The following is a 21,666-nucleotide window of genomic DNA, read 5'->3' on the forward strand; positions in this document are numbered from 1 at the left end:
CCCGGGATTGGAATGACTCCTTACCCTCTCCCTTAAAACCCACATTCTTTCGTCTTTCCCTCTCCTTCCCTCTTTCCTGATGAGGCAACAGTTTGTTGCGAAAGCTTGAATTTCATGTGCATGTTAGTGTTTGTTTGTGTGTCTATCGACCTGCCAGCACTTTCGTTCGGTAAGTCACATCATTTGTGTTTTTAGATATATTTTTCCCACGTGGAATGTTTCCCTCTATTATATTTGTATGTCTACTTATTTTTATAAGTAGAAAGAGTTAAGAGATTCCTGTACCTAGCAGCATACTTCGGAGAAGAAAGTGAAAGCAAGTTTGCAGCAGCAAGGAAAGTTGGCCGAGCACGTCAAGCAAGTCATCTCATAAAAGAAGTGGAAGTTAGTATATTTACTTCGAACTTAAATTGTCATCCAAAAACATTAGGCACTGGAAAGACTTATCACACAATTACGACAAAAGGCTAGTATGTGTGCAATGATTTCAAGGTGAGGAAAATATATTATTGAAGACTTGAACCTATTTTGCTTGGTTATCCAAACAGCCACAGGATTAGAGGGCTTTGCCATCATCAAGATATTTGAGAACACTATGCCTAAAGGAATAAATGAACGTATAATGTGAAGTATTGATCTTCAATTCGAGAACTGTATGTTTTATGTGCCTAATATAAGCTCTACACTGATGTTTAGTAAGAAAATATAAGAGATCTTTCATATATTAATATGTTATTACTAAGCCAATTGCAGTAGGTATCACAATGTACAGAGTGACTAAAAATATGTACATTGACACACTAAAGATGATATTTTTTTCACAGGTCTACCACAGATTAAAATAATGATACTTTACTGTTTTCCATTAGCTGCAGTTGATTAGATTACTCGTGGTGATGTTGAATAGTACTAAGATTTTTCAAATTATTTATATTATTCTTAACACATAGAGAAAATAAATAACTTCAAGATAATAGGAGTAGTTCATCTTCCCTATCCAAATCAGAGAAGTACACAATTCAGTCACTCCAGATGGAGCAATTACATGAAAGATAGTTTTGGTTTCCAAGTGGTTTTGTTTGTATTTTGTGAATAATATCAAACTGCCACATGTATAGTAGGTTATGATGGTTATGTGTTTTGTACTCTGAAATACGATCCTTCTGTGGAATTGCTTACTTGGTTTCACCTGTCTGTTTTGTGTGTGGTCTCGTTTGATTGATGATGATGAGCTAGATTCATAATGATATGTTAATGTCAAGTTATCCCTATGCTTTCAGAAATTTGATAACAATGAAGTCCATGACAAACCAACACAAATGACAGACACTAGACAAGGAACTTCTACTGAAGATAATGTTATATTGTGATCTGTAATACGTGGAACAATTAACAGTCATGTCAGTGCTGTGTCATGATGTAGGTAAATATTTTGGTTTGCAATGAATGAGATTCCCAGCTGTTTATACCAGAAGGCAGTTCAACAATCGGCCAACACAGTCTTGATTGTTGTTGTCGTACTGAGAACAGTGTGTTAGTAAATCCTGTTTCCTATAATGAAATGGTGAATGAACCAGACACTCAGTACCAGTATGATACGGTTATCAATCAGTTTGCAATGGACCATATTCTACAGAGAATTTGGTTATGAAATTGCATAACATATACTCAACTCAAACTCGCAATAAATTTTTCAGTCTGAATGAACGGGATTTTTTACTTACCACTTCCGAATCAATAGATTTCAATGCAAACCAGACATTATTTAACAGATTGTATGTACTAATCTTCCTTTTTACAGACTGCAGTGTCCTTGAAAATTATTTATGTATTTCAAAAGCATTTCAGGTTCTCTGACCATTGCTGTGGGCATGTCACTTTCAGAATCTGATTCACACATTTGTTCATCTCAAGGATCAACCCTGTTCCTGATCATCCCACACCCTTGCTGATATCCCGAAGTACTGCTATGGCCATCTTCTCAAGTTTATCTCCACCTACCCTTTGGCTTCACGGAGGCATCGTGGCAATGCCGTGCTCAATTGTCTCCGAGCTGGAAGCTCCGTCTCCACTAATGGACAAACCATACTATGAAGTGAATTAAAATTTGATAGTGGTATGTTATGATGATCATTTGAATTAATTGAATCTCTGAGATGTGAACGAAGACCGACAGAGCTTTGTTCCAGGTTTTCAACAGTTTCCCTCAGGACCCCACCCCCGAATGGGGAAGCTCACAGAAACCCGTTAGATCCATGATGGCACTAGCTGCTCCTGATGTAAGAGAAGCAATAATTGCAATAATTTATCAACCTTGGGACAATTTACATAGCACATCATAATCACTATCCTGTCTTAATAGTCTCAATTTAATAAGCTACCACTATTCAGTAAAGCAGCAAACTGCAATGCATTCATCAGATTTTTACATTTTTCCACAAGTAACAAATAATAGATTTTTGTAGACAACTTCAGTAACACACCCAGATATAATGGTAGTAAGACTGTTAATGAATTGAAGTTTTGCTGCCATAGGGGACTCTGTACTATCCCTTTCTTGCGTTTGTGACTCTCAATTACTGTTGAACAATATTATGCCAAGCGCAAAGTCCACACAAAAGATATTATTTATATGCATCGACAATGGCAGCATCGGAGCTAGGCGCTCTATGGATTGCAATGGCATTATTCCACTAAGTTGAAATGTTATTAATAAGGAGTGGATGTCATGCCTCCATTTTTTGTTGATAATTTATACACTCTTGTCACAGTGGTACTTGCATAACATACACAGTATTATTTGGCCCTCTTTATTTTATGGGATCAGAGGAATTTGTGGAAGTCGGGTGACTGAGTCAGTTCAGATTGTTTATGTCCATTGCCAACCTTAGCTAGGAAACAATAGAGCATAACATAGCATTGTAGCATACTGTTAGGCATTCTGAATACAGTGTTGATTTTAGTGTACTGTTTGTAATTCAATGAGGAGGTGAGGCTTGTTCCTCCTGCACATCCCTCCACCCACCCTCCTAACTCTGCAGCAGTCAATGTGCTAGGTGGTGATTGCATGCTTATTATTGGAGCATCCCCTGTGAAATGTGTCAAGTTATGTTATGTGTATACTACACATTATCTCAGTCTTGATTTTCTTCTAGAAGATTTTTTCTGTTGAATTTGTTCTGTATAGTGCTTCTTTTCATTGTCAAAAGTTTGTAATCACCACAGGAAAACAGTTCTACATCATAAACAGAATTTCTCAGTTCGGGAAACTTTCTCTAGGCCTGCCAAGAGAGTTTCGATGATACTGAGTATCCTAGTGCAACTCATTTCTATTTAGCTCTAATTGAGATGTGGGCCTATATATTCATTACTGTTTTAATATATGTTTTTGTTGAAACTGATTGTAAAACTTTCTTGAAATCTATGATATTAAAATTGCAATAGAAAAATTAAGTTACTCAGAATTAGAAGACATTTATGGTCTCTCCAATTTTGTGCTAAAAAATTGTGACTATAATAGCATATCCAGTAGAGCTTATGTTCTGTTTAAACTGGATGTTTGTTAGTTACTGCTTCCTTTCATTCTTAAAAAATTACAATTTTAATTTCTCTGCACAAAAAGGTGACAAGTCTTGTCTTTCATAATTACAGTCCAGTCTGGACTATTGCATACAACTCCAAATAAGTCAATAAGTGTCCATCTGATGCATTTTTTGTAATTAGGAAATTTGAAGAATCAATTGGAAAGCAAGTAAACGGAAGAGCAAAAATGACATAGATTGTTTCTATAAATTTAACAGGAGATTTCATAACCAAGCTCTGTTTAAAACAAAGGGTTATTCTCCAAGCAACGGAGTGATCCATGTCAGTAATTACTCATACAGTCAGGAAAACCAAAAAATGTATCAGGAAGAACAATGAAATACAAGATGCAATTACAGCCATGATGAAAATGAAACTGAAGTTATGGGATATACAGCACGGCAAAAGGATGGCAGGAAGGTTACTTGCTGAATTTCAACAGATAAGTAAAGTCCAAGATGATGTTTTAATGAAAGGTGGTTCTATGGCATTGGAAAACATACTTGCACAAAGCTAAAGACTAATGCATGGAAAAATTTAGAGATCAACTTTATCCAGTACTGGATGTTGAATGTACGATGATATGTTGAAGTGCAAAAACATTGTAAAAGACACATAAGTATGCTACTTATTACAGCATTACGTAACCCCTCCGTTAAAACTACAGCAATGTAGAAACTACATTTTTGCGTCTGTAATTATCTAATAATTAGGGTTAATATCGTATTTTAAATCACCTGCGTCTCACATTCTAAACTGCACACAACAATATAAAGGCTTCCACACGGTGATTTTATGGGTGATTTCATATAAAACCGCCAAATTTTACATGCCACAAACAGTTTTGGAAAAAGGGGGGGGGGGGAGGGGGGAAGGGGGCGTGTTATCTTAGAGGGAGCGTTATTTGATGCTTACGAAATACCAACAAAATAACTGCAGTGACTTATATTATTCAGTTTCTTCTTGAAGTTTCATAACTTCTATATTGTCTGTCCCATTTCATATTTGTCCATGAGAAGAAAGGCGTCATACGCCAAGCAGCAAGATTCATAAACAAACGGAAAAAACTGACACTTATACCAATACTTTTATGTACAAGATATTACTGGGTTTTGTACTCACTTGATGGCTCATAACAATTTTTTGTACAATTCGTTGGTAATAATCTAACCTAACACCTGAATTACTCCTGCTCCTCATATTTACAGAGTTTATTGCTGAACTGCTCTTTGTAAGTGTTAGATAATTTCTGCCCTTTATAGGCTCTTTAAAGAAACGGCACAGTCGTTGTGTCAAACAATAGCACGGCCCCAATGTTTACATTATTTTGACCTGTCCTACACCCTTCACCGCCTACGTTATAAATAATAACAGCTGAGACAAATTTAAATACAGACTAGCCAACGTTCCTGGGGATCTGAAAACTTGACATCCGCCATTTGAACGCAAACGTGTACAAATTGTCCAGGATCCGACTTCAATTTTATTATTGTACACTTTTTTTTCATCACTATGTATAACGTATTGATCCTTTCATTTCTGACATACTTAGTGCACTCATTTCAACTGCAGCCCAGATGAGGTACCGGTAAATTCGGTTCATTTAAAATATCTCTTTATACTTCATGCTAAAATCGTTATCGTTATCTATATGCATTTTTAAAGGTTCAGAAAGCGTCGAAGATTAATACTTTTATGATTGTCATGCCAGTTGGTAGCCAGTAGGGTACTTCACTTCCAATTCATTGGCCAGTTCCCTGGCACGTCCTGTAACGGGGGTATACATGTGCATTGTGCAAGTTTTCATTGAGTGTGGAAATCCAGCTACGCTGCAGATATTTTGTCGAAAAGTTTGCTATCCTGCTGTCAGCTGGAAGGGAAGTAGGGAACAGTTGTGTAGTGGATAACGTCGGAGCTTGTGTGTTGTGAGTTTCTGCAGTCTAAAATATTATGACAGTTGATTAGGGCCTGTGAAAATGTTACTGTTTCGTATTACTGAAATTTTGTGCTTCGCTGCAGTGCTCTCGGCCGATAATACTCCACTAACAACAGAGAAGCCCAACAGTTTGCAACAGGATGTATCTAAAACAGATGTGTACGATATAACTGGGCTTTTTGGGCCCAATGCAAAATCTGTAAATGGCTCTAAACAAAACTTTGAACATCGTCCGATTGCCTTAGAAGGAGGTTCTTCTGTGATTGCCAACGATACAATAGTTTCAGAATCGAAGAGACCGAAGGAATTGGTTCAAAAAACCATTTCAGAACAAACTTTGTTTGACAATGGTACTGGTGTAACTCCAAATCATTCTAATAATTTCCATGAAGCTATTCAAACCGAAGGTGGATTACTGGAGATACCTGTAAGTACAGCAGCAGCTGGCGAAACCACCAAACTGGTACCGAGTGAAGCAACTGATTTTATCAAAGATTCTTTCCCGTTAAATGTGGGAGAAGTAAGTGATCATCCATCTGTGGTACCAAGAAAGGGCGTCTCGCCAAAAATTGTGCCGAGAAAAGGAGCAGAGCCGTATGAACCATTTGTTGACCTCGATGACAACACAGAAATGAAATCGGCATGCAACTGTTGTGAAACGCACAGTTCTGAACAAAACATTGGAAACTATACAGCAGACCCGAGATGTGTTTCATGTTGTAACACAACAGGCAGTAAAAAGTCAAGTACTTCAACCACAGGATTAAAAAATGACACTATAGAGTTCAAAAGTACAGGTAACAGCAGTAACCATGATTATTTCAAAATTGCCAATAATAGCGTTAACTCTACAGATTTCAAAAGCGAAGCAACCCTAAACGAATCCAATTCACGTGATGTGTATAGAGCTTACCCCCCTCTGAAGAAAAAGTCCAAGCCACTTGTTACTTCAGATACTGACATTGAAATGAAACAACAAAAAAGTCCACAGTCTTCAAGTTCAGAGAAAAGTGACTTTGTAATACCTGTGGTTTTGTTAATTTTAGCAGTACCTGTAGTAGTCGTCCTAGCAATGCTTTTTTACAGAAAAGGAACAGAATTTTGGGAACGAAGGCATTATAGTAAAATGGACTTTCTTATTGATGGAATGTACAATGAGTAATTCACAACCACTGCTGTTTTGGAAAAAAGAAGGTGACTGCGATAACTGGAATGTATTTCATTTCCCGACATTTTACATATTGTGTATATATATATATCTCCTGTGCCGTCCTTAATGACCTTACTGTCACTGTGACTTTAAACCCTACAAAAAAAAATTGTATGTTGAAACATGTTGTGTACCTGTCAGTTGCAGAATGTTGTAGATAAAGTTCTCACGACTGAACGTTTTAAAAATTCAAACTTTGCAGCTAGACTTCTTGTGATGTTAAAGGAAACTGAACTGGTGATGGAACGTTGTAAATGGCAGGTAAATTATAGCAGTGCTTTGGTAACAAAAAAGCTATTTTCAGCCTTTTATCTGGGAAAATACTGTGGGTTACCTAGCTACATATTATATATGTATTCCTTTTTAAAATCCAGTAAAACAGTAATTTATCTGCTGTAATACAAATTAGGGTTATACTGGTTAACTTTCAGTAAGAACCATAATAGAAATTTGTAAAATGTGTTTAAATTTTAGTGTTTCATTTTCAGAATTATCATTTATGGATGCCATTACATACACTAAAAGAATATGTGTTTGTTTCCTAGATTACAATAATTAAAAGAAAGAAAAGTCATCTGCATCATCGTACCACAGCTGAAAATTCATTGTTCTGAAGAATAAAATGCCTTTGACAATTATACAACTAAGACCTCTATTATTTGCTGGAAATTAAGCTGATAGTCAAAAGTGTAGCCATTGTTTGAAAAAGTTGAAGTTTGTATTTTAGGATTTGACACATTTTTGATGACAATAATATATACATATAGTGCGTAATCAATGTTGCATGAAACAAAGAGAAGATGCAGCAAGAACATTGCTTTGTATCAACACTGCCTATTCTATATTTAACATTACGACTGCCACGAAGCTGCTGGCAGCCTCAGCACAGTCTTCTGCTGTAGTTGGTGGCAGCCATATGGTATTCAACATGTTAAAGAAGTATTGCAAGAACAAAAGCATCAGTACATGTGAGAAATCACCCTGTACTGTTTTGTTGTAGAGCTCTTCTTTCTTGATTACATTCTATTTCAATGATATAGTGCTCAAGGTCTTAGCTGTATTGTACAGTTATGTTGTTTTACATTTAGAGCACATTGTTTTACTATGGGATCTTTTACAACCTCAGCCAATAAAGACTAATGTATCCATTAGTTTTATTACATCTGTTCTATCAAGACAAAAACACTCAGTCGAGAACTGTTTTACTGAATTTTGCAGTTCACAAATTGTTATACAGAGACCAACTTTTTGAGTTGCTTTGCTGGTGGTTACACAGAAAATTTAAAATAAATTACAGATACCAACTTCTCAGAATGAGACTAAACATGCAGCCAAATACATGTTCCATGTTTATTGCCATAGTCACCCAAACATAGTAAAACTGAAATGCTTTTGAGCTAATGAAACCACTTGTTCATGAAAGCATGTGTTTTTCAGTTGTATATGAGAATGAATATGCTTTTATGATCAGAAAGAAGTTGTTATATTTATTAAACATATTGACTGCCGCATTCATACTGATGAATGTTTCACCGCCAGGCCTCGGCAGCAGGCTTTAGTTCTACTGTGGCTGGTGGCAAGTGCATGGTGTCAGCTAGAAGGACCTTCTGTGGCCTTGTGACAGTCGTCATGTTAAAGTAGACTCTGAAACAAGATCTTTTATTTATTTTCAATCCTCACCAATCAGTAAGAAGGTTGTTAACCCCCTAACTTACTGCTTCCTCTTTAAAATGTTAAAAATGTTTCCAAACTTGTGCTTGTGAATTGTAAGTCATGCAATTGATGTAATATGTAGCAATATAAATGGGCATGAACTTTTTGTTATATCAGTTGGGCATATTTCATTTAATATTCAAAACCCTCATGATTATTAAATTTTCAGCTATTGTTTAGCTAAAAAAAAAAAGGGGGATTTTAATGTGCCCTCAGTTTTTAAGATTTCCTGACAGAAAACGTGGATGAATGTAAGAAAACTTGGAAAAGTTTGTTATGTGAAATGTTTGAATTCTGCTTTAGAAAACACATGTATCATCAGATGGTACTCACAGTAACATAAAAACAGGGTAAATCTGCCATAGCGCAAACTATTTGTACCCATATTCTTAAAAAGTATGTTGTAAGGTTAGCAGGCAATGCTGTACATTCTGAGATCAAGTGAGTTATTCTGACAACTTTAAGTGTACAGAACCTCTATGTATTTTGTTAATAAATGGAAAACATAATGCGCCTTGTACTGAAACAGAGTTTTGTTTGGGTTAATTAGTTTTATAGTGTTTTCTCAAGTATTTAGAGCTTGTAAGATGTTGCTGCATTAATAAGCTGGAGCCAGTCATATACCTATGAGCACAGTTGAAAACATGTTTTTGTTTCAAAAACTTTTGAACTGTTATTGGGTAATCTGCATATAGCAAAACTTTTAAGCAGTTAACCAAGGGTGTCTGTATCTACAGGTATTTCCTATTCTAAGAAATTGGACTATTCAGAAACTGAAATATCTCACTAATGTCTTAATCCTTCTATTCATTACTCAAAAGTCCAACAACAAGGAAAGTGACAATCTGTTTGCTTATATACTAATAAAATTCAAGTCTGTGATTAATTTGCCTGATTTGTTTCCAGTTATTTCCCTTTCCTTATTATGGTCCTTGCATTTAACATTTCCATACATACCTTGTAAAGAAGTACTTTAATTTTAAGTGTCTGCAATTATGATTGTCAGCCTTTTTGTACAGTTTTTTTTTTTTTTTTTTTTTTTTTTTTTTTTTTTTTTTTTTTTTTTTTTTTTTTTAATTAGTACATACTGGGACCAACAATTAAAATTGTCTTTACTGTAAACCTTAATCATCATTGGGTGCAAGGTTTAATATTATACATGACTTTTTTATGGTGTGTTAGTAATGCAGTTCGTCATTTAAGTTACCGCCAAGCTTGCTTGTGTCAATGATAGTTTGTGTGAATCCGAGGCCACTGAAATTATATATCAGTGTAACAACTCTACAAGATGTTAGATACTGAAAAAGTCTCTGCATGAGGGCACAGATAATGAACATATCCTATTGTACAAATCTTGCTGTTCTCATAGCCCTTGTATGACTATAATGTAGCTCATTCAAGAGCTGTATAAACATGATCCTTAGGTTATATAAAATTTGAATAGATTGTGTGATGGGTATCTCAATGGTTGGAGGTTATATAAAATTTGAATAGATTGTTTGATGGGTATATCAGTGTTTTGTTGCTGCAAGGTAGTAGCACTATGTATGAATTCGCATTTACAGCTTGCTGGTATTGCTATGATTGATCTTTAGCTTTTAATATTTCTTAAAATTGGGGGGGGGAGGGGGGGGGGGGAGATAATGACGAAACGAGTGTGGCATCACGTGATGTGCACTATAACACAGAATTCAGTTGGAGTGGCCTTCAAAAGGCTGGAGATAATGTAGTGTCAGAAATTACACATTAATGATAAAGACTGCCATATTCAAATGTAATCTGCAATACTTGTATCTAGTTTTGCAAATCAGTAACATCTTGTTTAATACTGTAATAAAGGTTGGCAGTTTTAGTATTAGATTTGTTAGCTCGCATAAATAATTTCAACATATTTTTGTATTGTATATATGTCAATAATTTTTTATTGTTTTCTAATGTAATGTGATTGTAAATAATGCCTTGAGTAAATCTTGCTTGGAAGTGAACTTTAAAGTGGTTTACTTTGTATTCAATAGTAATAACAAAATCCCTCCTCCCAGAATGCTACTTGTACCACACCAGAACATTCATTAGATTATTGTGGCAGGCAGATGACTTATCCTACATCTCTTCCTTACGTTTCTGCAATAATGTTGCAAGAAAAAATATTTGTCCACTACTTACTTATCGAAGATGGGCACCAAAATTATAAACTACAACTTTCACGATGTGAGACCACCAGACAAATTATTTCCCATGTAATAAACAACATTATAAAAAACCAAGATAGTTGCTGTTGAAACAAGGTGACCATTACCAAATAGAAAATAGAACCTCTGAACATAATGTGAGCACTATATGTAGATATGTTAAGTGTTACAGGTTTTAGGTTAGTGTATCACTTCATAGAACAAAAATGGCAAAAGGAGGAATTGCTCTACATATCGTGAACTGCAATATATTTAGGAATATACACATATTAAGGGTTTTGTAATCTATCCATAAATCAATTTGAAGCTATATTTAAAAGTAAAAACAAAAAGATTCCCGGTGATTTTAATATAATTTTTCTAAAACCAATATTGGAGATAGTGAAGGAGGAAACTGGTAGAACCAGTGGTGAGGAGGGGCTGATAGTTTAAACAGTAAATGATACAACAGATGTGTGCAGTGTTAAATAAGCATAACAGTTACTGAAAATGTGGGCTGTCATTCTCAGTATATGCTATCATGAAATACATGAAACCAGCCATTATAAATAATTTTAGTAATACGAAAATGATCCTCACTCCAACAGAAAAAGTAATGTTCACTATACATTATGATGATAACACGCACAAGACTTATTAATCTCAATTTTTTCCCAACAAAATTTTTATTGTTGGTTTTATTAAACATGTTTCACCTGATAGTATTATACATCTATAGTGGAGTACAAGGAAATAAAAGAGAGAATTGTTTAACTATAAACATTTTGTCGAGACATGTAGTGTTACTTGACAGCTCACATATCTCACACTGAAATATAATCTGTCCACCACAACATCTAAATTTCAAAGGTATTCTAGTCATTATGATAATGTCCCAAGAACAAGAGACCTGCTGGAGCCAGCTACCAGAGACTGTTGTCGTCAGTGTGAGTTGCAGAGTTGCATGTGTGTGTATGTTTATTTTTGACAAAGACCTTGTTGGCTGAAAGCTAACTTTCCGACAGTTTCTAATGCAACACATGGATTAGGCATTAAGCCTGATCTAACAGGCTGACTGCTATCTACTAGTCAGTGTGAGGAGCGCTCTATGATCGTGGGACATGTGAATAGCATTTCGCCAGTCCGTCCAGCCATAATCCTCCCCCCCCCCCCCCCCCCCACACACACACACAAAACTTTATATCATGTGCATTAATAAAAGGTTTCCTGTCAATTCTTTGCTACGAAATTAAGAAAAACACATTCTAAACAGATCACAACCTGTAAGAGGTTTCCTTACAGAATACTACTAAAATGTGGTGACAGGCAGACAGTATAAATTGACAACGTTGAAATTTTGAGATTAAAACTTGATAATAAATTTTGTTGGGATTATGCTAACTATCCTCATAACATTGCTGTAAAAAATTGATAATGTTTGCTCTTAGATTGTTCTGAGCGAAATAACAGTAGGTCTTTTTGTTAGTTTTCAGAAAAAATGTTGCAGTATGTTCATGTACATAACAGAAGTAATAGTCTTGCAGAAAAAGATCAGTCCAGTAATTCATGTTGCAATAATTATACACCAAAATCTTTTTTTCACATCTGTCAGAGGCTCTGGTTGCAACTGATGAGGATTTTCAGGACTCCAACATTGATTGTTCTACAACTACACATATCACAATAAAGGCGGTCACAGATAATGAAGCAAAAAGTGCAATTCAGGATCAGCTTCTCCACATCATGGACAGACTGTAGTAGCCTGTCGCAGTGTTTCTGTCAAACAACAGTATCTGAATTAGTCAGTCAATACACTACCATAACATTGAGTTTGCGCATAGCTCTGTGAGCAGATGGTACTGACATAACCAATCTCAAGTGTTAAATGGTGCAATAATTTTCTCAGATTCCTTTCCAAGGAAATTCTTAACTTTCCTGGAATGCATTTGAACTATGAAGGGAAAAGGTTTGTTAGTGAAATAATTAAAGAAAGACTTGTGAGGGATAGAACAATCTATCAGCTTCCTGAACATCCTTCCAACAACAGCGAGGAAAACAAAATAAACAAGAAAGAAGAAAGAAAATACAACTCTGCTGAGATTCCTAATTTAAACTAGAGGTATGTGATGCTGTAGATATGATTCCCAATTACCAAATCGTGAATACGCCCGAACTAAAAATTTATCACCGTAATGTGCAATCCCTCCGTAATGAGATTGATGAAATTAACGTACTGTTAACACATGAACTTAATGACAGCTCTGTGTTATGCATTTCTGAGCACTGGCTTAATCCAGAAAACGAAAATAAACAAATTTGTTTTGGCTGCAGGAAAAACACCAAACAGGGTGGGGTAGCAATTTACACAAAGGATAATATAGATTTTATTACACTACCTGACTTAACAAGGGCAAATGTTGAAAAGGATTATGAAACTGCAGCTATAAAAATTACTCAGTTCAACCTGCTTATTACTACAGTTTACCGATCACCATACAGGAATTTTGAACTTTTCTTAAACAAAATGGAGTCATTTCTAAATAAAGTAAATAAAATGGATTGTGAATTGATAATCTATGGTGACTTCAATATTGATTTCCTCACAAATAGTGGAAATAGGGAGACCATTTTGAACCTTGCAACGTCCTGCAATTTAAAGGCTGAAGTATAAAGCAGCTACCCGAGTAACAGAAACTTGCCAAACAGCTCTTGATCAGTTTCTAGTCAAGAAGAGTTTACACAACACTTCACTAAAAACTTTCAATGCTGGTTTTAGTGACCATCATGCTCAAATATTAAGCATAAAAGTACAAGGCAGTATTATTAACAACATGTCTTTCAGAACAGCATATCGAAGTTTAATCAGCGTAATGTAAACCACTTCAACAACTTATTACAGAAAGAAAAATGGCCAGGAGTGTACAAAATGAACGATATAAATGAAAAATTCAACAGTTTCATTGATACTTTAACCCATTTCCTTGAACTTGCATTCCCACTGAAAACATTAACAATAAGGGGGGACTAGAACAAACAGCTGGATCACAAAGGGCATAAGGGTTTCATGCCAGAAGAAAAGACTGCGAAATGAAATATGTAACTCAAAAAATTCCTCACCTGTAGTACACGCATACTATAAAAAATACGCCAAAATATTAAGAAAAGTAATAAAAGCAGCAAAAATAATGCATAATGATGAAATCATTTATAATTCAGCTAATAAATCAAAGGCTATGTGGAGTGTTATAAAAAAAGAATGTGGAGAATACAGACAATCTTGCAAAAATATAACACTATCACATAAAAATAAAAAAGTAACAAACCCCTTAGAAGTAGCCAACACATTTAACAACTTTTTCACAGGTGTTGCTGATAAGATGTTACAATCAAACTTTAAGAGCACCCAGGCAAATGAATATAAAATAATTGCATGTAGAGGATCAATGTACATCAGTTCTGTTTCACAAGATGAAGTAGCTAAAGCAATAAAAGGACTAAAAAATTCCAAATCAGAAGGTATTGATGGTAGACCTGCAACAATGTTAAAGAAGAGCGCATCAAACCTAATTGAAGTACTCACACACTTATGTGACTGCTCACTTCAGGCAGGCACTTTCCCTGATGTGTTGAAAACATCAAAAGTTATTCCTGTATATAAAAAAGGGGATAAAGACAATGTAAATAACTACAGACCCATCACAATTTCCTCCTGCATCTCTAAAGTACTGGAAAAAGTTATGTATGAGAAACTTATGAAATTTATAAATAAAAACAGCATCCTATGTAATGAACAACATGGATTCAGAAATAAGAGGTCAACGACAACTGCTGTCTATGAGTTCATCAATTCCATCCTAAACCTGATGGACAAAAAACAGGAAACAATAGGAGTATTTATTAACTTGTCAAAAGCTTTTGACATGGTGGACCATAAAATTCTGCTATCAAAGCTTGAAGGATACAGTATTTGAGGTCTGTCCAACAAGTGGATCAGTTCCTTCCTGACTAATCGTAAGCAGGCAGTGTGCATCAAGCACACAAATATTGAATTAAAAACTGTATCTAATCACTTATCTGACTATAAACAAATTAAATGTGGTGTACCCCAAGGATCAGTATTGGGACCCCTTCTGTTTCTTCTGTACATAAATGATCTAAGCTTAAATGTTGATGCACACAAAACAATCATATTTGCAGCTGACACCACGATTCTATTAAAAGGAGACGACGACGACGAACAGTTACAGCAGACAGTAAAAAAGGTCACGAAACAACTTAGCAGCTGGGCACAAAGTAATCAGCTTGTAATAAACAGTAAGAAAACCATTGCTCTAAAATTCCACAATGATCCTAACAAGGACATGTTTATCCCATCAATCTCTATCAATGACGAACCAGTGGGTAACAATATTGAAACCAAATTCTTAGGACTTTGGCTGCAGAGTAACATCAGATGGAACAAGCATATTGAATATCTCAATGCAGAACTGAGGAAAACATGTTATCTTCTTTGTTCATTAAAATCATGCTGTAGTGAGAAAACAGTATTGAATGCATATCATGCATACTTTCATTCTCATCTTAGATATGGGGTCACCTTCTGGGGAAACTCTAAAACAGCAAATAGACTTTTAAACTACAAAAAAGGGCCATTAGAATCTTGTTTGGGTGCAAGCCTAGAGACTCTTGTAAACCCCTGTTCAAGAAATCTGGTATTCCTCCATTACCATGTGTATACATTATGGAAACCCTTTTGTTCTTTAAATTAAATGTAATAGGCGAGGACTGGAGACTGCAAAAAAAAAAAAAAAAAAAAAAAAAAAACTGTGATATACATGATCACTTTACCAGACGAAACAGAAACTTACATATGACTCAAATCAGCACAGCACTGTGCCAAAAAGGTACTTTTCACATGGGAGTTAAGCTTTATAACAAACTTCCTGAAAACATAAAAGCTATCACTGAGGTCAATACATTTGGAAAATCTCTAAAGCCATATTTACAGCATCACTGCTTTTACTCCACTGAAGAATATTTAAATTTATGAAATGTGTTAAATAAATACTTACATGTAAAGTGTATTATTGTAACCTTAAATATGTATGCCTTGAAATGACTTTCAGCCTGTATATTTATAACCTGACTTGTCCAATGTCTTATGCATAAGCTGCTATGTAGACAACAGGACCAATAAACAATACAATACAATACAATTCCTAAGGATACCCTTCTTGTTTGGCTAAAATCTATATCCTTTGTTGCATAAAAAACATACCTAAATACATCTTCAGTGTAGTAAGGTGTCATAAACCATGACATGTTTTATGGTGGATGGTTACAATTGATTGAGGGGTTTTTGGTAGGCAGGATGCAGCATGTTATCTTGGATGGGACCCAGGGAAGTGGGTTGGGACCCTTGTTGTTCATGTTGTATATTAATGACCTTGCAGACAATATTAACTGTAGAATCAGGCTTTTTGCAGATGATGCAGTTACCTGTAATGAAGTACTATCTGAAAAAAGGTACATAAATATTTAGCCAGATCTTAATAAGATTTCTAAGTGGTGCAGAGATTGGCAACTTGTTTTAATGTTCAGAAATGTAAAATTTTGCACTGCACAAAATGAAAAAACTGTAGTACCATATGACTATAATATCAATGGGTCATAGGTAAACTGGGCCAACTCATACAAATACCTGGGTGTAATACTTTTTAGAGATATGAAATGCAATGATCGCATAAGTTCAGGCATGTGTAAAGCAGATGGTAGACTTCAGTTTATTGGTAGAATACTGGGGAAGTACCGTCAGCCTATAAAGAGGATTGCTTACAAATCAATTTGCGACTGGTTCTAGAATATTGCTCAAGTGTGTGGGACCCATGCCAGATAGAACTAACAGGCGATATTGAACATATACAGAGAAGGGCAGCATGAGTGGTCATATGTTTGTGTAATCCATAGGGGTGTGTTACAGAGATATTGAAGGAACTGAACTGGAAGACTTGAAAATACACATAAACTGTACCAAGAAAGTCTATTAACAAAGTTTCAAGAACTGGATTTAAATAATTACTCCAGGAATATACTACAACCCCCATACCTATTGTTTAAATAGGGATCCTGAGGATAAGATTAAAGTAATTACTGCACACACATGGGCATTCAAAGAATCATTCTTCCTGTGCTCCATATGTGAACAGACAGGAAGAAACCCTAACAACTGGTACAATGGAATGTACCTCTGCCATACACGTCATGGTGGTTTGCAGAGTATAGATGTAGATGTAAATATCCCCAAAAATTTTTCATGCACTTCACTGTGTATAGAATAACAATAAAAGTTAATATAGTTTGCTACTCACCACATAGAGGAGACATTGAGCAGCAGATGGGGACATTTAGTGGGGAATTTATTGAAAAAATTACTTCATCACTAGAAAGGAAAGCTAAGGTCGCAGGAATATTCTGTGATTTTACAAAAGCATTCAACTCTGTAAACCATGCTCTGATACTTTTCAAACTCAGCCGGTATGGAATAAGGGATATTGCTTTGAAATGGTTTGAATCATATCTCTTGGAGAGGAAACAAAGAGTAGTAATCACATCAAATGTGATTTAGTCTCTGTTTTAACCGAAATATACCATAGATCACTCAAACTGTCTCCAGCAGTTGGGAGAAAGAACAGTTCGTACTAGTCAACAAGAAGTGTAGTAGATGAAACCCATTATACTGTCATTCAATATCCTTGAAATCAATATGGTATAGAACCTTAGAATGTACTCGGAGCTCAGTCATAATGAGGTTATTGATGTACCTTGAACAGAATGAACTCCACACTACCCAGCATGGATTCTGAAAACATTGCTTCTATGAAAATCCAACTCGCACTTTTCTTGCATTACGTCAAGAAAGCCATGAATCAAGGCAGTCAGGTAAATGCAACATTACTTGACTTCCAAAAAGTATCTGACTCAGAACAAGACCTACACTTATTATCAAAAATATAACATTAGGTTGCATTAAGTGAAATTTGTGACTGGACTGAGAATTTTTTGTTAGGGAGGATGCAACAAGTTATCTTGGATGGAGAAGTAACTTTAAGTATGCCCCAGGGAAGTGCATTGGGACCCTTGCTCTCTGTCTTGTATATTAATACAATATCAATAGCAAGTTCACATTTTTTCCAGTTATCTATAATGAACTACTGCCTGGAAACAGCTCCCAGTTTAGTAGCTTGCTCCTGAAGCTACTTATGAGAGCCAACCGAGAAGAAAATGGAAGTTTATTAAATATTTTTAGACTATTGATTACATGGAAATTTCCTGTTCTTGTCAGCCTGTGCCTAGGTAGGTCTAATTTTGTTTTGCCTCTGGTATTATGGTGGTGTATGTTTTCCCTCATTTCAAAATCTGCTATATTGTTTTTTGCATACAATGCTGAGGTGTATATATAAAGATTAATAACTGTTAATATTTTCAGCTGAATGAACAGTGGCCGGCAGTGCTCTGATCTACCAGAATTGCTCATTGCCCGTATCACTTTCATCTGAATTTTTAGAACTTCAGTGATGTGAAGAGAGTGTCTCCATATCAGCAGTCCATACTCTATATGTGACTGAAAGAGTCCAAAATAAATAACTCTTAAATATTCTTTTGTCACCAGGCTTCTCAGTTCCCACATTAAATACATAACTTGAGACAATTTTGTGCAGGTATGGTTGACGTGTGATTCCCACATTAACTTAAGAGTCTACATGAATTCCTAGAATTTTAACTGCTTTCACCTCTACCTCTTTTGACAATCCTGGTATAATCTGTTGGTTTTTATCAGGACTGCAAAGCAGTGTATTTGATGAGAACCAATTTAGTGCTGCTTTCAGGCCATCTTGCATCATATCTTGCAGAACTGATATGTTCTCATGCTGAGCAAGCAAAGTTGTGTCATCAGCATAACAGATAACAGTATTGGGGATACAATGGGGTAAATCATTGACTGCAATTATAAGAAAGAATGGCCCAAGGACAGAACCTTGTGGGACTCCTGTCTTAATTTCTAGCAAATGTGAGTCTTTGTTTCTGACAGAGGCAAACTGCTTCCTATTGTTTAGGTATGATTCAATTACTGCCAATGCAGAGTCTTGTACACCATAGAATTTGAGTTTAGCAAGTAAGATATCATGAGAAATGCAGTCAACGCCTTACTTAAATCATATAAAAGAAGTGAGGCTTTATTTTTATTCTCGAAGACTGTTATTACTTCATTCACAATTGAAAAAACAGCAGTGGAGGTATTTCTTCCCTTGCGGAAGCCAAATTGACTATTAGAGAGTAAGTTATGCAACTCAAAGTTGGTTATAAATAAGAGATTCAAATATTTTCGAGAAAATGGGAACTATTGAAACTGGTCGGTAATTTTTGAGATCATGTTTGTCCCCTTTTTTATACACTGGGATAACTTTCGATATTTTTAGAGTTGTAGGATAGACTCCAAACTCTAGACACCTATTAAACAGAAAGGCCAATGGTTCACTAATTATATGTAATGTTTTTATAATTATGTAATTGGACAACCACAAGTAGTCCATGCTCTTGGAGTTTGAGAACTTTGCTACTACCTTTGTAATCTCAGTGGGTGCGATTGTCCTCCATTTAAAGGTATTGTTTGCAGGTTGTTGTTGCTTAAGTAGATCACTTGCATTAGTGTTTGTTGTTTCAATTTTGTTCTTAATATCACTTACAGAGTCCATGAAAAAACTATTAACTTTATCCAGGTCAAGAGCTATGCTACGTTCATCATTCCTGCAATGCTCTTGTGCAACAACAATCCATGCAGATTTGCACTTATTAGGAGCCCCTTCAATGTATCTTTCGTATGCTGTTCTTTTTGCCATTCTAAGCTTAGTTCTGTAGGTTCTCTTACATTCAAGATATGCTTTGTACAATTCATCTTTCTGCTCCGTTCCATATTTACGAGAATTTTTATACTTGTGGTACAACGATAACATATTTTACCTCAAATTGGTAAGTTCATCTGTGTACCACTTAATGTTTTTCTTTATAAGTTGGTGTTTATGATTGATTTTTATAAGAGGAGAACAAGAATACCACAAATCTAAATAAATTTTAATTAAGTTCTCAGAAGCAGTTTCAGTTTTATTTATTCCCACTTGACAGTTATACATACAGCCCCACTTAATATCTCCGAGTTTCTGAATGAACTGGTTTACTACTTCTTCCTTCTGCCCTCTAACCCACGTTACCTTTTCCTTAACATTGGCACCTGTGTTTGAGGGGAGTCCTTCAGTTTTGTTTTGGTTGAGTGTGAGGAGTATTGGATCATGGTCTGCAAATCCCCCACCTACAATACTGACAGTGTACAAATCCCTATCAAAGTTAACAATGATGTTATCTATACATGATCCATCACGTGTGGCATTTCTATTGCTACAATATAGATTGAACATTCTGAGGAGGTTGAAAAAATACTTTGTCTCTTGCTCACAACCATTACCCATTTCTATATTGAAGTCCCTACAGATAGCAATTTTTTATTTAGAGTTTAACAACTTTTCCATGATTAATTCAAATTTCTCAAAGAAAACACACGTCACCACTTGGTGATCTGTAGAGACTTAAAATAATTAGGTTATGATCCACAAGATTTACACAGGTGAATTCCCCATCCATTTCGGAACAGTATGGGCTAATATCAATTTTTCTGATTATTGTCCACTCTTTAACAAAAATGCCTGTCCCACATTTTTTTTTCACTTCCCGACACATTACATCTGCAGCAACATATCCCTGAGGAATAAAGCAATCTACCTCATTACTCCTCAGCCAGTGCTCTGATACACAAACAACATCTCCTTTCTTATCAATGCAGAAATGCTCCAGTTCCAACAATTTATTCCTAATGCTACATAAATTCACTTGCATCACAGTTAGTGTTTTGTTAATATGAGAAAGTTTTTTAGTCATATTCTGTGTCATGTCCTGTTGTGTGCCATGGTGAGGCTCCAAAATTGCTTGAGAAGTTTCTATATTTTGATTACTTTCATGATTTTTATTTAGAGAAGATATTTTTGATTTGTCACCCCCTACAGACAGTATCAGTTTATTTTTAATTATTCTACAGATATCAACAAGCATTTTACTAAAATTCATTGAACCAAGTCTATTTAAATGAACACCATCCATACCCAGACATTTGTCACTCAGGAATTTGTTTGGGTCAATGAAAATTGTACCAAGTTCATCGCACTGTTCCCTAATGCCACTATTTTAAACAGGTTTGGCACAGCGAATTATGTTTCGTGTTTCATTGATTGATTATTTCTTCCTGGCTGTTGCTTTGTAATGAATTCGTCCCTGCACGTATTACAACAGCTTTGAAATTTGTCCTAGGACCACTATTATTTCTGGAGTTAGAATCATGCTTTTTGATATTTTTAAAATGTCCTAGCATTTTTTCTCTCTACTCTTGCTACAGCTTAACATGGCGTGATTTCCTTTCTGGGAAAGAATCTACTACCTCATCAAAGTTCGTCAAACGTTTTGCTACATGAAAAAACAAAATGTCATTGTCTAATACTGAAAAAGCTGTTAATACAAATAGTAACCAAGACTGGTGTGGTTTCTCAATCTGATTACGTGTATTTGTCACTGTCTGCTAGATAAAATGAAATAGCCCTTCCTAATATTGCAGCAATTATAATACATGCCAAATAAACAAGACTGTATTGGCATTTTTTATAACACCACAGAATATAATTCACAAAGTACCAATATCAAATGCCTATTAGGCCACCTGCAAGCAAAAAGTTTTATGTTAGGAAGTAGTTTCACATTTCATTCATACGCTCCAGCTTCTCAAGCATGAGATCGAAAAGTAGTAGTACGAAATTTTTATACAAATTCGGAATTGTCATGATTTTCCATAATTTGTGTGATGTCCCCGTTTCTTCTCCTTCCTCGTCCTAAAAAACAACCTTGTTATCACTAATTCTGTAACTATTCCTGCCAGTGTCAAAACTTATTCTCCAGTTAAC

The 21,666-nt window shown here is 35.4% G+C and overlaps 2 protein-coding genes across 3 annotated transcripts in view; one reads left to right on the plus strand and one right to left on the minus strand.

Moving 5' to 3' along the window:
* The window catches only part of LOC124788353 (probable phosphorylase b kinase regulatory subunit alpha), a 262,109-nt gene extending 257,151 nt beyond the window's left edge, over positions 1-4,958 (minus strand). For both annotated transcript variants that reach the window (XM_047255616.1, XM_047255615.1), the window contains exon 1: positions 4,705-4,958. In XM_047255616.1, the coding sequence (XP_047111572.1) occupies positions 4,705-4,782 (78 nt within the window). In that variant the 5' untranslated portion in view covers positions 4,783-4,958. The remainder of the gene's footprint in view (positions 1-4,704) is intronic.
* A 370-nt stretch (positions 4,959-5,328) lies between these two features.
* LOC124787751 lies at positions 5,329-9,327 on the plus strand. The gene has a single exon (XM_047254618.1). The coding sequence runs from the start codon at positions 5,559-5,561 to the stop codon at positions 6,678-6,680; it is 1,122 nt and encodes a 373-aa protein (XP_047110574.1). The 5' UTR covers positions 5,329-5,558; the 3' UTR covers positions 6,681-9,327.
* Positions 9,328-21,666: the final 12,339 nt, after the last annotated feature.

The sequence above is a fragment of the Schistocerca piceifrons genome, chromosome 3 (genome assembly GCF_021461385.2).
Source record: "Schistocerca piceifrons isolate TAMUIC-IGC-003096 chromosome 3, iqSchPice1.1, whole genome shotgun sequence".
NCBI classification, from domain to species: domain Eukaryota; kingdom Metazoa; phylum Arthropoda; class Insecta; order Orthoptera; family Acrididae; genus Schistocerca; species Schistocerca piceifrons.

Excerpts from the sequence above, each read along its gene's own strand:
- LOC124787751 (XM_047254618.1), top strand. The coding sequence starts at position 5,559 with ATGTTACTGTTTCGTATTACTGAAATTTTGTGCTTCGCTGCAGTGCTC.